Source organism: Dinoponera quadriceps, unplaced genomic scaffold (assembly GCF_001313825.1).
Source record: "Dinoponera quadriceps isolate SergipeBrazil2010 unplaced genomic scaffold, ASM131382v1 scaffold1070, whole genome shotgun sequence".
NCBI classification, from domain to species: Eukaryota; Metazoa; Arthropoda; class Insecta; order Hymenoptera; family Formicidae; genus Dinoponera; species Dinoponera quadriceps.
The window spans coordinates 500,028-522,611 of record NW_014555341.1 but is presented as its reverse complement, the minus strand read 5'-3'; the positions used below and the strand labels follow the sequence as shown (position 1 = coordinate 522,611).

Below are 22,584 nucleotides of genomic sequence, written 5' to 3'. Positions count from 1 at the left end.
GAAGTCAAAGAAGAGGTGAAACGCTTCTTCAACGGGTTGGCGGCGGAATTCTACGACATTGGGATACAGAAATTGGAGCACCGTCTACAAAAATACGTAGAAAAAGATGGCGATTATGTAGAAAAATAGAGCAAAGTTTCATCTTTCCAACGATGTAAATTTCTATGAGAATAAACAATGTTGTCTATTTGTAAAATTGATGGGAACCTTATTTCTGGATCAACCCTCGTATATATATGTGATTCTTAGTGAGTTGGTGATTTGAAAAAAATATATTTACTATTAATTGTGGTTATATTTTCTGGTGATATGCAGATGTATGTATTCTCAAAGGAAAAGAAACTAAATAAAAAAATATATGTATACTGTCGATCATATACATTGTCATATTAATATTAATCATATTTGTATTGTACCAAAACTATAACGATAATGTATTTACAATAAAAATATCTGGGAATATATAAGTAAATATTAATAATAATAGCCAATGGTATGCCATCATTATAAAGATTAGGGACTAGTCTTCGGTAGTTCTTCATAATAAGGTATATCAAGACCAGTTGAGTATTTGTCTCTGTGTAATCTATCACTCATGTTCTCATCATCAAATTCTGAAAAATCATTGAAGAAATAATTTATTGGATCTTCCTTATTCTCAAAAGCGTTATTGGTGCATTTTTTTCTTGCTGTACGATTTTCATATTCTGTTTCGCTCGTTTCTTCATCTAAAAATAGTAATAGTAGAGATATGTTAAATCATATTGATTGCACTATTATAATACACATGCGATACTTACCAGTGTCTATAATTTCATACATATAAGAATGATCCTTCATAACAACATATAGTGTTGGAAATTCTATTATAGTCTTATTTCGCAAATTTTCTTTCAATGTAAGTGTGAGATCTAAGTCATAGAACCTGGAAGAATGCCTGAGATTAAAAAAGCAATTCAATATACTGTCATTAATTGAGTATGCAAGAAAATTTTATTGAATTACCTGTAACTTGATTTTTTCACTTTTTCAGCTTTTAGCAAAACTTTAATATTATTTGATCCAGCTGCTTTATAAAATTGTAACCTATCAACTACATTTTCAGGCAATTTTACATTTAATTCTGTGTTATCAGTTTTATCCTTTAATAAAAGAACAGGATCGAGCAGCTGATCCACAAGTGTTGATACTCTCGTAGTTTCTAGAGCCCTGTAATACATATAACAAATTATCATATTTATGCATCTAGAAAGGACTATTTGTATTCATGGATATCTATTTTTATCAGTACTTTGTTGTTATCCGCTTTATGTTTTCTGCTTGTGGGAAAATCCATTCTATTCGCCAGAAAAGCTCATTAGTCTTCCAATTGAGATATGTAGTATTTGCTTTACGTCGACTAAAGTTTTGTGGCATAAATGACAGAGATATTTTTCTGGAAAACGCAGCTGACTTCAGTTTGTACAAATACTAAAAAAAAAGGATCATTATTTTATATACTCTACTACTCTAATACTAAAAAAAAAGGATCATTATTTTATATACTCTTAAGAATATTTAAATAAGATATATACAGTCATGGACAGAAAGGTTGTGACACAGCGTCGCAACTTTCTATCCACAACTATATATACGTGTGAAAAGATATCTTACTAATGGTAGTGGTACACCTTGACGTGTATATTTTTTCTTTGGATTTCCTTTATATTCATTGACTGTTCTGCCTATCTCCTCGAGAAGACGATAATCTACGAGATTATTAAGTTAACTCTTGCAAAAGATGACTACAAACGACAAAAACTTGAGTGAGAAGATGTCTTACCGCTTAATACATCTAAATCTGTAAATGATTTTAGCGAGATATATTTCGTGTTGTCCCGAATCCCATCACATTTTAGCTCCTTTTTGTGAATATTTACACACGTAAGAGAACACGTTCTAACCTCACATTTTGGGCAAGTATATCTTGCTTTTTTTATGTCACAGACTTCGCAATCTTTTAACCTATACATAAAAGCAAAAGAATATGTTATATTTTTGAAAACTTTGAGTCTTTTATGCTACGTTGTGTAATTCACACGTTAATAAATACTTGACAATGGTGGTAGCCATCTTCCTCGTGTATTCTCTAGGCCATCGACAACAGACACAATTTAACTGCATACAGTTGTGACAATAGCTGTTGGCTTCTTTGATGTCAGTGGTCGTCGATCACGTGACTGTCAGCCATGTTGCGGGTCGTACGGTTGCGCTAAATTTGAACGGCATCAAGAGACGTGACGTTACACGTGAAGTACTTGTAAAATTCAAAGAAATCCTATATGTGATTGTATACAAGCTCTTAAGTTCTATAAATATTAATATCATTGTGTACGTGACTCTCTCTCTACGGGCAATGTGCGTTCAAGGTGAGCGCATATAGCGAGCAAAAGAAGGGAAGGTCTCGAAAACTGTGATTTACAGAAATCATCATATATTTGCTTCTGACTCCATCTCGATAATATTGTACATATCTGTGATAGTGCGATTACGATTCGCTAGCGCTAAGTAAATAATAACGCGAAATCATTTCCGCTTCTCTCTTCGTCTATGATATTATACAATCGATGTAAATTACACAAGAAACACAAGTCGAGTTATCGGAATATACCTAGCCAGGCGCGAGTAACAGCCTCTGATCAGAGGGAGAACATCGATGTAACATCGCCAAGCGCGCGCGCAAACATATCAGAAACTATCGCCGTATTCATGTCTGCTCTCGCGAACAAATCGAGCGTGGCTGTGAGAATTGGCCGCCATATGTTGGTGTAATGAAAAATACTTTTCGAACCGAAAAAAAAAGGAGAAGAAAAAGAAAAGTTTCCGGAGTCTTGATGAGTCTCTACAATAGACCAATATAAGTGTTCTCGCTTAACGGTAGTTACATCACGTGCGACGCGAAATATTGTAATAGGTGTGCTCCTTCTAATTGTACCCTCTTGTGAATTCATAACGAGAGGTGGGGACGAGAAGAGCGACAGCGAGGTAGAGGGGAAAAGATTGTGGAGAAATTCGGAGGAAGAGAACGGCTAAAAGGAGCAAACCTAATTGTGTGCCACTTCTCTGGCCGGATCTTAGAGCTAATATATATATATATTGTGTATATATATATATATACTGCGACGACGTTAAAAGCTATACAGACGACGCGCCCTCGAGCACATCTATGTGGCGACTGACATTGTGCCGGTCACGATACACATGTATATAAATTGAAATCGATGAAATCGTCCCGAATCATCAGAGTAAAAAGTTGAAAGGGATTCTGTAAAGATCGTCCGATTGCATCGACCAGTTCCGACTAATTGACAATCCTCCCTTTTTCGTTATATTATATAACTATATTATAAATACGTAGCAACCACCAGTTTAATTTGGTCTACTGTCGACATGCTCTCGATCTACGGAATTCACGAGAAATGATCGAGGAACAAAATAGACACGCTCTTCGCTGAGAAAAAAGATTGGATTTAACGCGACGATGAACGAACTAGGTGTATTTTAATCGGAGGTAACGTAATCTCTGACTCGTATGAACTAAATTCAGTTCGGAGACGAATCGGATACATACAAAAATTTCCAAGTCTTAAAAGTCAGAAATTCTGTCTCTTTGCAAGCAAGGTGCGTCTGGTTCGTTTATTGTCACGCCAACCAACCGATCTTTCGTTTCCGTTTGAATGGAAAATCAAGTCTCCGCTACGTTTAAGCAACTGCCAGGTAATGTGGTGCGCTGAGTCGCGAAACTGAAATGTTTACCAGGGCTGCTCAATTTCGGATTCATTTCTCGATCGTCAAATTAACTGTGCTGCGACACGGTCTCGTGTCAGTCCACGATACGCACCGACAGTATCTCGATGAACATGAACTGTCGGATAATGTGAAACAGTTTCTCGAGAACGTGCGACAACCGACAATGCCAGGAGAACGTCGATCGTCGTGGTCGCGATTCGTATGACGCGTCGCCCTTTCAAGATTACTGCGTAAAGTACGTCCCTTTTGTTTCTATCTGTACAAAGTGGTCTCTCTCGTGGAGACCCGGCAGCATGTCTCTCGATCCGCTTCCGTTGCCGAAACGACGCGCTAAGGTCCGTGCTTATCCACGTCTGGTTCAGTCTCGCCGTCGCCAAGTGAACTTCGCCCGCTGGCTCGTCACTTCCGTTGCGAGCGGTTGTACGTGCGACGTGGCCGGATGGGAGTACGGGCACGCCGGTTTCGTGCAGAACGGGTGGTACTTGCATTGCTGGGCCGGATGGGAGAATACACAGCCCAGCTTGGTGCACGACAGGCCAAACTTGCATTTGGGGTGCCTGTAGGCGCACTTGTCCCCGAACTTGCACGCTGGGAAGGCACTGTGCCGAGGAGAAAAAGAGGAGAAATTAGTACGCCTAGCGAAAACAGATGGGAAAAATTAGTTCCGCAATTAATTCCGAATTCAAGTTAGTCACGATTCAATTATTCCCCGATCGATCTCGATATGGTCGCCGGTAAAATTGAGGAACTTCGTTCGCCCGACGCCACTTCAGGATCGGTGTTACTTTAATATGCTAATTAATATATAAGTAATGTGGACGTTAATATGAATATTAAGGATCAGGTGATGAATATTGACCACCTTGAATATTTTCGAAATGCGAGAAAAAGTAGGAGAAAATGTGTCTACAACAGAGGACGCCAATGGTCGATAACAATAATCATCTCTTCGAATATTTTCCGTAAATGTAAATTTGTTTCATCTTTATTTAATAATTTATAATTATAATATATTTCAATAGTTTATATATTTAATAGTCAAATAAAATATTTTTATTATTCGAAGATATTCAAAGTGTTAATAATTATCACATCACCCTGTGACAGTCGACGTGTTGACGGTTTATCCGATGTGTAGTTCAAAATCATAGTCGAGGCTGTGTTGATTCACGCGATGCGATAACGCGCGTTGCTTCACAACACAGTGTACGCATAATAATAGAAAAATATATACAGAATGTCCGATAATTATCTCGGAATTCGTAGTGTGTAAGTGGAACGGATTAAACTGAGCAGGAGAATCATGTGCCATTTTACAAAAATCGCAATAGTTAATGAAGAATTAAGTAATCTGTACGAGCTAATGATCGCACGGGAAACAATAGGTCGGATTCTGTATTAAAAAAGAAAAAAAAAAGTAGCTCACTTCTCAAGATATCTTGGCGACAACACTACACGCTATATGGTGTATACACTATAGGTCAATTCGGTTCAATTATTGGGACATGAAAAAGTTTATTCCTGCCAGCAACGCAAATTGCTGGATCCCAACGGCTCCGCTACCTTCTGGTCTTGAACTTGAAATTTCGCGTATGACAATGACGGTAAACCAGAGTTCCGCCAACAGTTGGCCAACATAATCTGTGAGGAAAAAGTGAGCATTCTGAACAAATAATAATTCGGAGAACAATGTTTATCTAATGAAAATTATAAGAACCGAATACTTCTCGCCTGTTACAATATTAATATAATAATAGTCCGTATCCAGACAACTGAGCCGAATTGATTTATATAGTATACCTGAACCTCTTTGCTCGGAAAGATCTCTCCTAAAACATAATCTAGAACATTGCTGCTGTATCCTCTACACCCTTCTAGCCACATGCCGTTAAAAGTTAGCGCGTATAAAAAAAAAAACAATGCGTTACCTGCACATAACAGGCGGGTGAAGATACGCGCATTTGTTCCCTAACGTACAATTTGGCCAGTATCTACAGTTCTCCCTGGACTTGTCCAGGGCGATAGGAACAGTGCTCTCCGCCGGCGGCCTTTTATCCGTAACTGAAAGTTGCAACGTAACGTTATCGTCTCTCCGTTGCGTATTTGCACTTGGCGGCATTGGCTTATGGGCGAGTAGGAATCCTCGCGATACGCTTCGTTCCTGATACGCACACTTGGCCGACAATGTGCTGGTTTTTAGTCGCGTGGGACTCGGCGAGTGAGATCGGTTGTACACTATGGGACTTAGTTTTCTCCGCTTCCGTGGCACCTCGTCCGTCTTGTCAACGTTCTCGGTGTTGCAGTTCTCATTGTTCTCCTCGCTCGCCTCTTTCGGACTACCGTCGTCCGCGTCGTCCTCCGTTATTCCGTCCGTTATCCGGAACGTGCCGCTCTCTAGCTCGCTCTGTGCCGGCGTCGTATACGTCTCATTGTGCGTCGTCAACAGCGCGAGCTCGTCGTCTTCGTTCACCTGCGAGTATGTGGCACATCGTGCGTTTAGAATGCGTGGGAGGATTAAACCTGGAAGACTGGAACGAGGAAATTTCACGCGTATGAGATGAGATTTTGGACATGCCGGCACTCGCGCGCAGCATAAAGCGGAGAGAACACGCTCCTTTTTTTTTAATATTCTACATCCCTAATAAGTTAGTTGCTCGCTAGCGCGACGGTAATTTCTATAAATAAAGCGTAAAGAAACCGGAAGGAACACACGGAGAAACACGAGCGGTAAAACTTGAGCGGTGAGCAAATTAATCGACCACAATATTGATTATCCTCCTTAGTCCGGATTTACGATAGATGTAGTAAACTTTCAGTCTTTTGCTTTGATTTTTGAGCAGTGAAATGTAACGCAATATCTGAGAAAGGCATTCCCGCTGCCAAAAGTCGTCTTAAATCTCAGGGATTACGACGTTTGGTAACGCTAGAAAACGCCTTTCGCTAGAAATTACGTTGCAATTTTGTGCTTAGAGCCAAAAGCTAAGGGCTTACTACATTTTTTTTATAAATTCAGCCTTACCATTCAACGAATAATCGTTTGTGATTGGTCAATTTTCTTATTACTCAAATCTTACTACTTACGTTTCTCGATGTGCTGCCGGTTTAACTCTAGATTTCCATGAAAAACGAAAAGGGGACGAAAATTGATATCTTTTTTTTCTAACACAACTAAACAAAAAGTAAATTTTCTTCGAGAGTCTTGTCCCCAGTCTCTTAAGAGTAAAACTCCAAGTCGTTTCACAATCAGCAGAAGTTACCTCCATCTCCAATCGCTCCTCATCGTCTTCCGAACCGAGCTTTTCCTTCATGAGATTGTTGTTGTATCCGTTTAGGGTGACTAAAAATTTCTGGTTGTCGTCGCTCCTTTGGAACAACGACATTACAACTCCCATGTGCTCGTCCATTACCGCTTGAGGTACATCTGCGGATTGTGCGACAGTGAGTACCCGCATTACGCGCGAAAACCGAAATCATACATAAATTTAATTTATTTCTTTTTTTTCTTTTATTTTCCAACTATGTTTCGACTATGTTTTCTGAAATACTTATGAAAATTCGTTCGACTGTACAGAAGGATAATCAGTAGAGTTCTAATAATACACACATTGGTTCCAACAACAAAGCGAAAAACTGGAGAGATCAGAGAGATTTCGTGCAGCTCTCTCGACGCGTAGACAGAAATACGTTTTTCGGCAGGTAGATGTGAACTTACAAGGTGCAGGTTCGGCATCCTCCGTATCAAGATTATCCGACGTATTTAATTCAATCTGTATTTTCTCCATGACTAGCCTCTTGGTGGAATTCAGATGCACCGACAAATTTTGGCTCATGTCGCGCATCGAGGCGGGTTTTAGACGCTTTAAAACCAGCTTCTTCTCCTAAGGAAAAACAGAAAACTTCAATCGATCGAACATTTCTCGGACATTTTCCATTTCCCACTGTACTCTCTCTCTCTCTCTCTCTCTCTCTAGAGAAAGTCTCTCTGAGTCTCTCTGAGAGAGAGAGGGAGAGACAGAGAGAGTTTCTCGCAACCACAGCGTACCACGTTAGTATAAATATTTACACAGTGGTTGTGAAGCATTCCGGGAAACTCTCTTCACGTACTTCCGGCACCGACGCAACAATTGGATTCGGCACAAGGATCTCTTTTATTTGATCGGACTCTCGTCGACATTTATTTACCGATAACTTTCATTTTCAATCAATTCGAGGCGACATACATTGACACGGTACGCACCAACAGAGACGGCTCCGGGTTTTTTTGCGTGACGACCGACTGGTTCGCTTCCGCGACCGCTCTGAGCAGGAGCGACTGCGTGGCGCGTTTCTGCGTCGGTTGCAGCGGTTTCAGAGGTCTGGGCGTAACGATCACTTTGCTCGGCAACCGCGTCTCGTCGACGTCCTCGTCCGCGTCGCTGGACGGCCCGGCTGTTTTGTCCAGCCGCGACTTCGCGCCTGGATATCTGGAGTGTTGGATCGCGTTGAACGTCGAAGCTTCCTTCGGCCGTCTCCTCTCGAGCTTCCCGGCGCTTTTGTTCACGGCGACTATGTGAGACTTCACGGGGCCGGTGTTCACCGCGGACTGTTCGTCGACGTCCAGCTCCTCCTGCTCCATCTCGGCGGCCAGATTCAGACAATCCTCGTCCTCGCTGCTGCGTCCCGACTGCCTACCGCTGGCCTTGCGCACCGGCCGGAAGTTGTTTCTCAACGGACCCAGTCGGTTCTTGATGTTCTTAGCGACGCAGTCGCGCGGCTGCTCCGCGCCGTTGCCCTTCGGGTTCCTGCTCCAGTCCACGGCGGTCTCTTGCAGCTTCGCGGACTTGCTGGCGAGCCCCAGGCGATCCTTGACGGTGCACGCGGCTTTCTTCGCGAGCGCGTTCTCCGCGGCGTTCTTCGAGCCGCTCCTCTCCCGCAGCGACTCCTGCTGCTGCGACGCGTTCCTCGCCAGTTTCTCGTTCTTGTTACTCTCTATCCTACTCCTCACGTCGTTCATCTTACTCGCCTCGTGGTGACGCGAGTCGTCGCGATTCCGATTCCTGGAACGATCCTCACCCTCGACGAAGCCCCGGTTCCGTTGGAAACCACCGCGGCCGTTGTCGCCGTAGCGATGCTTGTCGAAGCGCTTGTTATCCGACTGACGATAACGGCCGTTGCCTTCGGCCGCCGGCGGCTGTTTCTCGCGATACACCTCGAACTTCTTCCGCGGCGAGGCCGCGCCCAGCCGATTCTTCACCGACACGACCGATGTGATCCTCGGCTTGTTCACGCAAGACTTCAGCTTCCTCGTGGCGTCCGGCGATGTCGCGGAGTGCTCCGCCTCCTCCTCGTCGGGCGACTTCGGTCGGCTCCTCGCCTCCTGCTCCCTCTTGTCGTCGTGGTGACCGCTCGACGTCTCCGGCAGTCGCTTCTTCACCGGCGGCGCCTCGGCGCTCGCTCGTTGATCGCGATGCGTGTCTACGGTCTTCGCGGCAAGATTCTCCGGCGAAGGGACTTCCTTCGTCGGTGCGCTCTCGGCGTCACGCACGGAACCTTGCGGTCTCCTCACGGCAGGAGCCTCCTGCTGGCCGACCACGCTCGTCGACACCTCGTCCGCCTTACCTTTGCCGCTCTTCGCGTTCTTCTCCGCGCTCTTGGAACTCAGCTCCGAGCTCGGCGCGGAGAGCTTCGCGACTTGCTGCTTCTGCTGCGCCGGCTTGTCGTCCTTCGCGATTTTCGTCGACGATTTCTCCGCGGGCTGGTCCGCCGCTTGATCCTCCAGGAACGACGTCGCCGATATCTTCCGTTTCTTCCGCTCCTCCTCCTGCTTCACCACCACCGTGGGGACGAACTCGCGGGACGACTTCTTCTTCGCCACGGTGACCTTCTGCAGTTTCTTCAGCACCTGGTCGTGCAGCCAGTCCACGAAGATGGTCGTGCAGTCCTCCAGGAAGAGATTCAGGTCGTCGTGCATCTGCTGGCGGGACTTCTTGTTCACCACCATCACAAGTATGTAGTCCGGCAGCTCCTCGTCATAGCGGACTCCCAGCTCCATCAGCTTGGCGCGAATGGCGCTCTGGAAGGCAGACGTTGAGACTTTATTCGGTAAAAATCCAGAACTATTAGGTGACTCGATCAAATCGTCTGTATCACCTGGTAGATTTCTTTCAAGTAGCAAACATTATCTAATCTCCTCTATCATCTAACCTTAATATTTAGCAGTGAAATATGATATAAAAAGGTATTTCTACCTTAAAGTCATATCATCATAAATCCCTACAGATGCTTCTCCACAATATTTCAAGGTATACAAGTTGATGGAACACCTAAACATGAGATTCTTTCAACTGCCTATCAATTCTTCCAACGGGTACAAAATTAGGAAACTGTATGGTACTAAATTTGCTCGATACATAGCGACAGAAATATTCCACCTGATTCTGCACGAACGTCGCAGATTTTCTACCTTAAAACCAGTACCAGGACTCACTGGAACGCTCAGGAAAGCTATAGTTCCAATTACTTCTGTAATTTAATCTCCGTCGCGTGTATAAGAAACAAAGAAAAACGCTGAATAAATAAATACACTCCAACACTCATAAAACACCCGAACTCATGAATAATGTACGCAGGTTCGCGAAAATGGGAACGATTATACGTGTTGTCCCTCAAATTCTGTACGTACTCCTGTAAGACGCGCGAGACTGTGCGACACGACCGTGAAGGATCACGTTATCAACGGATAAAATTCACAAGGAGTCGCTATATTTACACGCAAGCCAGACCAAATATTACTGTCCTTCCGAGAATCTCCCGTGCTGATACTCGGGGTGTTTTGAACTCGACACTCACGCGTAGCTGATTCGTGACCTCGATGCCGCGCATATCCATAACTGCTACCGCTGGCTGACCGCCGGCCTCGACGTCGAACAGGAGGATCAGCGTTGTCTGAGTCAGCGACCGGGCGAGTCGATACACCGATGTGATGATCACGTACTATATCACGGAATAAAAACATTTTCCGCCATGATGAACCGGAGTGTCTCCTTCCGCGGCGTACGAATCTATCGTGCACACGCGAACGAAACAACGCTCGCTCGACGTTCCAACCCGCATCAAGGCCGAAAGGCTGCTCGATCGTGGGCTTTTATTCGAACATGGAACACAATTCGGTAAAGATGCGACCACACTACGGCCGATATTCATGGGACCGTTTTCCATTGCCGCACAAGCTGCACCAATCTCTACAATGGGTGTTTCAAGCCTTGAGAAATTGACCAATCACAGTTGATTGTTCTCTTCACACTTGGCTGCGATTGGTCAATTACTTGAAGTTCAAAACACCTATTGTAGACCGGGATTTGGCTTGCGTTTGGTTCTCTTCTCCTCTTTTTCTTGATGTTTGACGGGGAAGAGAAGAAAAAATTGGTGCAGCAATAACAAAGCAAACCCATATTCGGATCTAATGCCTGTATCAGATTGTGGTTCGGGATTGGGATTGGATTGCAATTTAACCAATCAGAGCGAAGTTCACTAAACTCAGGTTTAGAGAAAACTAGCTGTCACAGTTAGTATATACAGCCAGCGCAGGAACAGATCCCTTTCATGTGATGCGACCCAACGACAAGTTAGATGATTTTTTATGTCTATCATCTGATGTAAAGAAAGCATCGTGTTGAAACAGGTACTTATTTGTCATCAGGATATCACGACTAAAATTCATTTTGCGCTCGGAAGATACATGTAACTTTTTCGACGACGTGTCGAAATTGCCGATTGTACGAAATTACCTGAAATGATAACATCATCGCTGCTTTCATTCAGTCGTCGAGTTTGTTTACTTTCAGCTTATCAGCCGGAAAGTGATTGAACGCCCGCTTGCCGTGATAACCATGATAATATTGACTGCGTAAGAATTCATCCACTGGACGAAACTGTAAATTTGCAAATTCGAGTCGGGATCTCGATTAACTCAAGAACGGGTCTCTTGCGCGCATGTAAGTAAGGAACTGCCATCCTATCTGTCTCGACATGAGTTCGTCGACTGACATTTCCCGATGCAAACGATTACAGAGTGGACACAGACGTCGTGCAAAGAAAAATGGTGAAAATAGCGCTGCAGATCACCTGTAGACTCGACAATGTTGAGGAACTGAAACCAGCTGGGCCGGAGTTCAGATGGTGCCTGAAATTCACCTGTTCCAACTGCGGCGAGACATCGGAGAAATGGAACTACGTCTCCCTGGACGAGTCCACGCCGGTGCAACGAGGTAACGGTGTCAACCACTTCGTGAGCAAATGTAAGCTTTGCTCCAGAGAGAACTCAATGGCGATACTGGAGGATACCGTCAAATCTTTCACCTCGGACGATCAGGGAAAGTTCAAAGCGATCGTGACGTTTGATTGTCGAGGAATAGAACCATCTGACTTCTCCGCAAGAGAGGGATGGTCGGCCAAGGCGACAGAGGGCGGCAAGGAGTTCAATGATGTAGACTTGAGCGAAGGCGAATGGGAGGACTATTGCGACAAGTCTATGCAGCCTGTAGGGATATATGAGATCAAGCACAAATTTGAGAGGATCAAGTAGTAATATTTCATGTTTGCTACAGAATGCATATTTTGTTAACCGGAATTATGCAACAACTGATTCACGATGATTGTTACTTTTGTGAAGAAGCCCTCTGACCAGTGGGCCTGCTGTGTGAAGTTTTTGAAGTTTATATAATTTTCGTATATATATATATATAATTTTCGTATATATATATATAATTTTCGTATATATATATATATATATATTGTTTTCCATTTATCTACTGTAAGAATTTCGATCTGGTAACTCAAAAGGGAAACTGTATTTTATATTCGTGTTTTATTCATGGACATAAAGATACAGCTGAATATAAACACTTGTTCGATAAGTGTGAGCAATCGAACGTGCTCATATAAGAGCAATTATAGCTTGTAATGTATATATATTATGAGGAAATTATTGTTTTATAATAAAGATATAATCCTTTTTTAAAACAAAAAAAATTACCCCTACCTGAGTAAAATAACTCGTTACGGTAGTAGAGAAAACAAGATGCACCGTTTTATCTAAATAGAGAGTAAATTAATCTCGATTCCCGCAGTGTACAGATAGAACAGATGAAACTGAACAGAAAGGTCACGTACCATTTTGCAAAATTCATAATAGTCAAACAAAATTAGCGACTTGCTTCTCTCGATTATATTAAATTAAATCTGATTACTACTGAGACAGCAAACAAAAATCCGATTGGTCTAGGGAATTTTTGTAAATGAATTGATTGAACACCACTGCCCAGTCGGATTGGAAATCCGACGATTTGTCGTAAACACCTCAGAATATAGGCTCTAATACCTAATGGTGTGCACAGTGTGTATTCCTGAACGCAATCCAACTGGCGATCGAAACACTTCTTTGTAATCCTAAATAAAACACTTTGTGACCAGTAGTTACCATCCTTCGCGATTGGCGTCAGGGCGTTTGCGACGCATTGTATAAATGATCTTTACTCAGACTTCCGAAAGTATTTATTTGAACTCTATTTTGAGGAAACGAAAGAAGGATCGAATTGTTACATGAGCGTTTAATCCTGTGAAAATAGTAAAAGAGCATTTAATATATTCTTCTTACTCGTTTTACACTGAATAACAGCTACGATATGACAGATGCGAAAAGTTTAAAAGAAGCCATCGAGCAATATGAAGTTCAAGTATATGAAACATTATTATTTCAATGCATTATGTTTATAATATATTGCGTTTTGTTAGTATAAATTGCTTATTTACATTTGCAATTGCATACGTGCAGTTGTCACAGGTGGATACGACGCTGTCTTCAACACCGATAGGTCCTAACAGAGACAACTTGCTTAGCCTGAAGTCTGACATTGAAGAATTGATCTCTTTAACAAAAGAAAGTTTGCAAAGCCTTGAAAGAAATAACATAGAAAGCAAAGATGAAGATGAAGATTCTAATAGCAAGATACAGGATCCACTGGATAAGGAATATGCTTTGTTCAAGGTTGGTTTCAGTTAAAATGATTTGTCTGACGCACTTTTGTTTTCATCTTCTTCATGGTTAATTGTAATTTGACTGAAATTATCGTGCGCTACTGTTGAAAAATATGAAGCACTATTTCACACGAAAGTCTGTTGCAGCGTATTTATGTAATTTAGAAGAATTATAACATATGTTTGGTATGTAAAATCATAAAACGAAAGCAGCTGAGATATTTTATTAAGGATTGTTTGAATCTGTTAGGCAGAATTGGAGGAATCTTCGGATGATGAGGAAAGTACAGAGCAGAGTAGTAGGACTGGAACAACCATTGGTGATATTGAAGTCAGTATACGACTATTTTTTACGTGATCACAATGATATAATTATATGGTGTAAGTTGATCTTGTAGGATGAATTAAAGGAGCTAGAAGGAATGAAATGCAAGGCCCCTTACAGCAATAGTTGGGGTGGCACTGGTTACCATAATGCTATGGTATGTTCTGTTCATAGAAACAATAATGAAGAGATCAAAGATATCCATGATATTAAGGTAAATTGATGATATCATCAATAACATACAGGATATTCTACACTAATTATTGAAATATTAGATAATAAGAGTCAAAAGAATCCTTTGCCATTTTTTAATATGAGCAATAACTAACAAGTTAATAAAGCTAGTTAGAAAAGAACAAGTTGAAAGAACTAACTTCTATTGTAACTATTCTAATTAGTGGATGGTAAAGCCCATTGTGACATAGAAGCTTTTTGTGCTTTGCCAATTAAGACATACTGAGTATCAAACTTAATAATTTATTAAGTATTGTTCATATTAAAAGGTAGCAAAGGACTTTTCAATTTGTCATTTATTATCTGCCATTTTAATACTCAGCAGTCGGCGTAGAATACCTTATATAATCAATGTTTTTTTTTTTTGTATATTCTCTTTCTCCCTTGACTGCCTTAATTGTCCATTAGATCCAGGTTTTCTTTCTCAATCCAACGCACAAGAAAATGATCCCATGTCCGTATTTTCTTGATGGAAGTTGCAAGTTTTCCGATGAGAATTGTCATTACTCTCATGGTGAAATCGTGGCATTCTCGAGCCTGCAAGAGTACAAGTACGTCGTTTCTCAATACGAAAGACTTGCGAATGTTCGGAATTCACTCTCGGTATTTCTTATAATTCACAGAGATCCTGATTTTCGTAACCTCAAGATGGGTAGCCGAGTATTAACTAAACAGAAAAATAACACGTGGTGTAGATCCGTTGTTTTGAAACTGCCTGAAAAGGACGGGGGTGAATACCGAGTCAAGTTTGAAGCAAGCGGTGAAATTATAGAAGCGAGTTTACAAGATCTTCTGCCACTTGGTAATGCATGCTAAAAATTATGCAGTTATGTGAGATCTAAATAAATATTTATTGCGTTTGCAGGCGACGCGGATTTAGAAATGTCGGACACATCCGATGATAGTGACGGAAGTGACTCTGGATCAAATTCACCGCACAATTCACATTCGGACGTGCAATTGGTTCACAAATCTCTCTTGACGTTACAATCCGACGAACCTCTGGGAAATTGGGAGCGTTATACACGCGGCATTGGCAGCAAATTAATGATGCAAATGGGGTACGTGATTGGCACCGGTCTTGGAAAACGGGGTGATGGTAGGATACAACCTGTCGAAGCGACAGTATTGCCAGCGGGCAAATCGTTAGGTTCGTCCTTTCTGAATTTGAAGTAAATCTAAAGAATCTAAATGGCCGTGTATTAACAGTTACTCGCGTCTTTTCAGATCACTGCATGGAATTGCGTGAATTTGCCGGTGGCGACAAAGATTTGTTCTCCGTGGAGCGCAAGATGCGCAAGCAACAACAAAAGTCGGAGCAACAGAGGGAAAGGCAGTATCAGAAAGAGAAGGAAAGAGAGAACAGCAATGTGTTTAACTTCATAAACAAAACTTTAGGCGATAAACGTAAGAAATATAATTACAGAGTGAAGTGATATAACATTTTTTTTAAATAATAGTTATCAACAGGAACACGTCACAGTTAAATGTAATTATCATTTTGCAGCTAAAGACGATAACGCGGCTGGTAGTTCAAGAAGTAAAGATAAACTGAGGATAGAATCTAATTATAATTTAAATGTGGCCAGCTTTCGAGTTGGAGAGGACATAAGTCGACTGGAAAAGGAATCGTCGAAGTTGAAAGAATCAATGGCGAGGCATACTAAAGGTAGCGCGCTTTATAATAATATCGTGATGAAATATAACGAGAAACAAAAAGAGCTGAATAACTTGCGAACCTCGGAGAGAAATATTATTGCCGAACAAAATCAAAGGAAGGACAAAGCCAAGTTAACTATATTTTGATACTGATGAAATAGTACCGCGAAAAATATATATTAAATTCGTCTGTATATAAAATGAGCATAAGTAAAGTGTATTATTATCAATGTGCATTGCAATTTTTTCGCGTGCTTGTCACTTCTATAGGAAAATTTGCAATCGAGATATTTGACAGCGTTGTCTAGTTCCGCATTTTGGCATTTTCGGTCGTGGAATCGATAGGTGCATTCAGGATATAGATATGTTCCATTTCTCGCATGATCTTGTCGTATGACAATGACCGAGAGAAAATTCCCTATGCACCAATTATCGGACAGGTAAATAGCGCCAATGTGTACTAGCGGGAAATTCAAGTCGAGTTCCAGTGTTTTATTTATAAATTCAAGTTGGTTTTCTTCGAAAAGCTCGCCAGAACCATCTGTGGGATCACAATTGAGAATCTGGGACTACTTGGGATATTCTTAGGATAAAACGTGCCGTGTGGATTATAACTATTTTTTCGTAAAACTAAAAAATCATTCTTACCTGAATAGAATGACTCGTCGCGATAAAGAGAACGAGAGATACACACTGCTTCGTCTAGGTAGAGAGTAACTAGAATCGATCCAACGACATAATATAATTTATTCATAATCATATAAAAAAACCATTTTATTTCGTAAATGGCTCCGTACACAAGAAATATCGTTTGCGATAACAATAATTACGCTTTCCCCTCCAAGCACATTCGGAGTTTGCCGATTTAAATTTATATATACCCTGCGTAAATAACCGAGTGACTAGTGTCGCTTTTGCGGGCAAGGGCATGGCTGAAAAATCGTGCCGACGGTCCTCGCATCAACGACCGACCGCAAGATCGATCCAGACACAACTGCTCCACTTCCGACGCGCTCCGAGAAAACCTAAACCGCGCTCTCCTCTTGGTGCTCTACCTGGAATGTGTCGATGCGATTGCATAAGAAGAAAACAAAAAAGATCATTATCGAACTTAAAACGAGAACAACTATAAATTCGCCTTACGATTACAAAATTAAAGTATCTCATGGAGGAAGGAAACGGGGTAGGGAAGAGATTAAAAAATTATGTTATATACAGTTATATCAAGTATAAAATTCTCGGGGGAACAACGATAGCGCACGTTAACGACAGTTAGTTCCGCGTTACCGCCGAAGACTTTCCGATCACGATCGAAGTAACCCTCGCAGTCAGTCTCCGCACAAGCTATTATCGAAAACGAAAATCACAATTTTTTTCCTTCTTGAGAGATGAACAGACGACAGAGAAAGACGTGTACGAAAGGTGCGGACAAATCACAAATCTATTCGTGACTTGAAAAAAAAAAAAAAACAAAAGAGGACGGGAGAACAAACATAACTTCGATTTTACCCGACGACTGCCTAATGCACTAATTCTACTGCCGCTATATTTTCGCCTAATGCTTTCACTTACTATGCTTCCCTAGTATCTAACACAAATAAATATATCATGTCTGCGTATTACAATCTGCTGTTCTTGAAGAATCTCTCTTCTTCGTTTCTTTCTTTTTTTTTTAACATATAAATCACATGTAAGTAAGTAACCACTAAAGAACTTCCTTTTTCCTTTTTTTTTAATCCAACAATCGATAACGCTATCAGTCTATTCTCACAAAAATATCACTATGACCGAAAGTATCGTATCGATGATGACCAGAGTCAGAAATATCACGAGCTGACAAGTTCAACAAATAAAGTAACGCAATCGAATAAAGATTTGCAAATTTTTCACGAACAAACTTAACTCTTAAGTCGAAAACAAGGATCAACCGTGTGTATTCCAATCGGTCGAGAGAGAGAAGAAAAAATAAACCTCGCTCGAAAGGAAGAAAGATAGGAGACACGTGCAAAAACACGCCGCGAACACTGGAATGAAGCGCTTGACTCTGGCTCACGTATGGAAGATTTGTAATCCGCTCGACGTAACCCGAACAATTATTCTACCAGCAAATTGAGGCTCTAAGAATGCTCTAATCGTATGATGACCTCTAATACAGGTCTCGGCGAGAGATGCAACTTTCTGCCAAATTTCGGATACGTCCTCTTTCTCCTCTTCGCTATCCACGACATAGCGTCCAAGGCGGTAACTGAAGCTCACGACGCTCCGCATCGGGAACGGCCAAATCACGAATAGATTGAGGCAGGACCTTTCGCCACATCAACGACGGGCAATGAAGCGATACGATTACGCGAACAAACGTTATACATCTAATCCTATGTTATATACATCTCCTCAATTCCATTGCGTATCAGTTCGACGCGAGTTGCTTATTTTTTTGATATGGAAGAGGGCCCGATCTGATTATATTTATAGTTTGACAATTCCCGACAAGGACACGTCGCCTCAGTTAAGCGCTCGTCGCTTGTTGTGTCGCGGGCGACAAGGAGAGGAAAGTGAGCGCACGTTCCAGAATTCGCCAGGAAGTTTGCATTTCTCGCCGAGGTCTGCGCTCTAATATTACGAATACGTATCAGTGTTTTTTCTTTTTTTTTCTTTTTGATCGGTTAAACAACGGTTCTAATCTACTATCTAGCTAAGCTATCGTCTCTTTGGTATGCTAATCCGGAGGCTGCTTAGTCTATCGGAGACAGAGGTGATAGGGATGATCGTTTTTATCGTGGGAGAGAGGAAGAAGATGATCTCGTTTCTTCCGAGGGTTACAAATATTCGCGTAGAAATAGGAACATTACAAATAATACGTGTGTGCTAGCTGGTTTCTTTTTCACGGATGTCCTTATGTCTTTCGTCTCGCAAAGGAGACGCGACCACTGTCACAGTAGGACACCAACTAACAGTGATATTATATCAATGTTATAATTTCTCACTCCACAATGTTGCTGTTACATACAGCATATGTTATACCGCATATTGTTGAGTGGGAAATTGTAACGTTGATGTAACTTGATCGATGTCACTGTTAGTTGGTGTTCACTAGGGCGAGAAACGATCCTCGTTTCGCGTGTGTGACAAGCAATTCAATGAGAGAGACTCGCTCGGAGACCGATACATCATTCAAGACGGAAGATGACGTTTACAAATGCTGTACGCGGATTTGGGCGCGGGAGGCGACGTGGAACGAGAAGGAAAAGGAGGAGGGGAGCAAAAGTATAGTTTCTCGGAATAGGAAGAACCTCATTTTGCCCCGAATGCCTCTTTTGTGTAACCACGCCCAATCCGCGATTGCAAGGTGGAAGGTACATACGCGCCGTACATACTACGTACTTTGCGGCAGATCTAGTTGGAGGAAGCGTCTTCTGGAAAAGGACAGCGCTGACTCGTGTTCCGACCTCAAACGCGTCGGATCTTCTCTCATCCATTTCGTCCTGACACTTATTTCATTTCTCTCATGTGCACACAATGTATCAACCGCATCACTGTATCATAACTGCATCTCACATGTTATAACTAGAGTTACGTATGCGATTTTCGACCTTATATACGTATATACGTAAGGCTGAAAATCGTATAACTCTCTATCTAGGAAAGGTAAGGCATGTGTGATACAATATGTACACCTGCGCGGCTCGTTCGCCTCTATGTGTTACTCTTTGGGCCCCAATCCTCATTGTTATGAAATACTTATTAAAAATTAGTTATACAATATATATATATATATATATATATATATATGTGTATATATATATATATATATATATATTCATCATAGGGGCGATTAAACGCACATCTCGCTTGAGAAGCTTACAAATGGGAATTTCGCGTCTCTTCATGAGGCTCAAGCACGGTCAATAGATCGCACAAGTTCGAGTTTAAGCTATCGTCGAGCAACGCCATCCTTCTGCGATCGCTTCAATCGGGGCGAAGGGGAAGGGGGGCTGGGCCGTATTCATTGGGCACATATTGTTTGACATCTTTCCTACAGCCTAAGTCGATTACATACGTTTGGTATCCATCTATTTCCCACACAGCAAAATATATATCTGATGATATAATCAGATATCTTTATGCCTGCAATTTTAAGTTGTACCTAAAGATATCTTACCTTCAGATATTCTCTACGGAGAATATTTGCAGGACATCATTACTCGATATCACATTTTTCTTTGCAAAAGATATCTCTGCAATATATTTGCACACGACTATAGCCGATATTGAAATCTTATAGATATCTTTCAGATATCTCGGTGATATCGTGACATTCAGATATCTTCCAGATATTTTTGCGATATATTTCGCTGTGTGGGCTGCTACGTGTAGGCTAGACGTGATCCTCTACTTTCGTTAGACGGATACTAGTGAAGTAACTACACTTTTTTTTTGCTTCGATACTGACCTATTAGTTCGTGTGTGCTTTTGAATTTTCTCTCACTTTTGCACTATATTTCCCGATTTCTTAGAGCATATTAAAGAGAACACACCCGCAAATAGGCCCGTTAGATATTCAAATCTAGGTCTAGTCCAGAGCTCGGTAAACAATGCACATTCCAGCCGATTTTTGGGAGGTTCCGCCTCGCGTTATTCCCGAGCTCTGGTCTAATCTAAGCTCCGTCCCGGAACGCTAACGGGGGGTCGTCGGGAACTCTAGTTTCGAACTAACGCGCGCTACTTCTTTATTTTTTCTTCCCTTTTCTGTTCTCTTCTGCTTCCCTCTCCGCGTAACTATTACGAATCTCGTAACATTTCGTTATATGCTAATGCGTTCGATATTATACTTTGCCCTATTTACTTAAAAAAATGTCAACTACAGTAGTCTTTTAATATTGAGTTGTCCCAAAAGTTCGTGTGAATTTCAGACAGATGTCTCTATAAGCGTTGCGTAAGCTGTCAGAAATGATTAGAAGTATTATATTTATACAGAGTGTCCAGAAGGAAAAGTCAATATTCTGGGAAGTAGTATAGTATCGGTCATTTTAAGCAAGTGTTCATAAGACAAAAGTGGGATTACATTAACATTCTTTATCATAAGCTTCTCCCGCTGAACCAAACCATAAATTCGGACTACAGCCAATTAGACAATTTGAGCCGAAACACCCAACGGAAGCGGCCAGAACTTGCAAAACTTGCAAAAAATAGGAAAAGTGTTGTGTTCCACCAAAGCAACGTCAGACCTCACGTGTCTTTGGTCATAAACAAGTTGCAAGAGGTCGGCTGGTTCTATCGCATTCACCATATTCGCCGGGCATTACGCCATCAGAAGATCTATCACTTGGACTCCGGTCTTTACAAAATTCTTTGAACGGTAAAACATTCGACCGTTTGTAGGTAGTAAAAAAAGCCGAGGCGGATGATTTGCCTCTGAACCAGCCAAGTTCTTTGAAGATCGAAATCCTACAGTTGGTTGAAAGATGGGCTAAAATAGTGCAAATGATGGATACTTCGTTGAATCAAATTTCCATTTAGTATTCCAAAATTACGCTTCATTTTGAAATCAAGAAACTCACACGAATTTCTCGGACAACTCAATATATAACGATAATAATATTAACTATCGTTACAGCATATTACTCGGTAATGTTAACTATGTAATAATTTTGCGTTAGCGTTCCGGAATGATCATCCGACGATCCGTAGAAGTCCCCCGTCCGTCGTCGTTTCGGGGAGAAATTTCGGAGCGGGAAAATTGCGGCGACGACGACGATGATGACAGGTCGAGAGCTAATTATCTAACGACAACGGAAGTCGGTCTGTCTGTGCGCGCAGTTGCAAATCAAGCGACGAGAAACGACGAAATCATTCGTGAGAAACGGTCATTATTATTATTCGCGTTCGGAACGAACAACATAGCGTAGAACAATGCCCAGTGAGGATACGTGACACTCTTAATTTCGACTCTCTCTCTCTCTCTCTCTCTCTCTCTCTTTCTTTCTTCACACCTGCCTTTTATCCTTCTCTACATAAACGGACAGAAAAATAGAAATTTGATACGCGCGCCGGCGCTCAGCCGAGCCTGTGGAAGAATTACACCGCGAGAGCAGCCGACGTGCACAGATAGAGGAACGACGCCGCGTTTAATCAATACTGCCGGCAGCACACCGGCAGCTCGACCAATCCTGCATTCTCGCCGAAGACAGGATTCGATTCTGTGCCCAGGATAGGAGCATTCAAGCGGGAAGGAGCGGCGTCGCCGGAATTTGTTAGTCGCAATCGCGCAGCAAGCCACGCCGGACAGCCACTTCAAGGTAGCTCGTCATTCAGCACCGGCTCCAGGCAGGTCTGCTTCAAGGTAGCCGACTGGTCCTCGAGGCTGCGCTTCAGGCCCTCGATCGTCTGCATCAGCATCTGCCGTCGTAATTGCGACAGTTGATGCTGGAAGTATTGCGAGTCCTGGCCGTTGTTCGCGTTAGCCTCGACCGCCAGTCGCTCTTGCCGCAATTGTGCCACCTTCTCCTTCAGGGACCTTCTCGAGTCATCTGCGATAACAATACATATTAATGGAATAGTCTGTG

General features: G+C 42.0%; 5 protein-coding genes across 14 annotated transcripts in view; 2 read left to right on the top strand and 3 right to left on the bottom strand.

The window, feature by feature from the left end:
* Window positions 1–257: 257 nt before the first annotated feature.
* On the bottom strand, window positions 258–2,176 carry LOC106743866 (box C/D snoRNA protein 1). Its single transcript, XM_014618091.1, has 7 exons — window positions 2,093–2,176; window positions 1,823–2,004; window positions 1,654–1,748; window positions 1,292–1,470; window positions 1,006–1,209; window positions 801–925; window positions 258–728 (listed from the first exon to the last, which is right to left on the bottom strand). The coding sequence occupies exons 1-7, from the start codon at window positions 2,161–2,163 to the stop codon at window positions 514–516; spliced, it is 1,071 nt and encodes a 356-aa protein (XP_014473577.1). The 5' UTR covers window positions 2,164–2,176; the 3' UTR covers window positions 258–513.
* Window positions 2,177–2,451: 275 nt separating this feature from the next.
* On the bottom strand, window positions 2,452–10,909 carry LOC106743925 (zinc finger CCCH domain-containing protein 14). Of its 3 annotated transcripts, XM_014618256.1 has the most exons (7): window positions 10,618–10,909; window positions 8,027–9,841; window positions 7,502–7,667; window positions 7,047–7,210; window positions 5,962–6,259; window positions 5,718–5,850; window positions 2,452–4,388 (listed from the first exon to the last, which is right to left on the bottom strand). In XM_014618256.1, exons 1-7 carry the CDS (start codon window positions 10,654–10,656, stop codon window positions 4,148–4,150), a joined length of 2,856 nt encoding a protein of 951 aa, XP_014473742.1. In that variant the 5' UTR covers window positions 10,657–10,909; the 3' UTR covers window positions 2,452–4,147. The 3 variants fall into 3 exon arrangements, with proteins under 3 accessions (XP_014473742.1, XP_014473741.1, XP_014473743.1); XM_014618255.1 differs by having other exon boundaries at window positions 5,718–6,259; XM_014618257.1 differs by lacking the exons at window positions 2,452–4,388; window positions 5,718–5,850 and having other exon boundaries at window positions 6,115–6,317.
* Window positions 10,910–11,339: 430 nt separating this feature from the next.
* LOC106743865 (UPF0587 protein C1orf123 homolog) lies at window positions 11,340–12,741 on the top strand. The gene is made up of 3 exons (XM_014618090.1): window positions 11,340–11,449; window positions 11,613–11,762; window positions 11,839–12,741. Exon 3 carries the CDS (start codon window positions 11,867–11,869, stop codon window positions 12,350–12,352), a length of 486 nt encoding a protein of 161 aa, XP_014473576.1. The 5' UTR covers window positions 11,340–11,449; window positions 11,613–11,762; window positions 11,839–11,866; the 3' UTR covers window positions 12,353–12,741.
* Window positions 12,742–13,168: 427 nt separating this feature from the next.
* Window positions 13,169–17,509, top strand: LOC106743916 (zinc finger CCCH-type with G patch domain-containing protein). Its single transcript, XM_014618233.1, has 9 exons — window positions 13,169–13,502; window positions 13,601–13,813; window positions 14,054–14,134; window positions 14,202–14,342; window positions 14,771–14,913; window positions 14,986–15,164; window positions 15,228–15,512; window positions 15,590–15,769; window positions 15,870–17,509. Exons 1-9 carry the CDS (start codon window positions 13,452–13,454, stop codon window positions 16,166–16,168), a joined length of 1,572 nt encoding a protein of 523 aa, XP_014473719.1. The 5' UTR covers window positions 13,169–13,451; the 3' UTR covers window positions 16,169–17,509.
* LOC106743914 (myb-like protein AA) overlaps window positions 16,749–22,584 on the bottom strand; it is a 92,015-nt gene continuing 86,179 nt past the window's right edge. For all 8 annotated transcript variants that reach the window (XM_014618225.1, XM_014618224.1, XM_014618226.1 and 5 more), the window contains exon 10: window positions 16,749–22,548. In XM_014618225.1, the coding sequence (XP_014473711.1) occupies window positions 22,313–22,548 (236 nt within the window). In that variant the 3' untranslated portion in view covers window positions 16,749–22,312. The remainder of the gene's footprint in view (window positions 22,549–22,584) is intronic.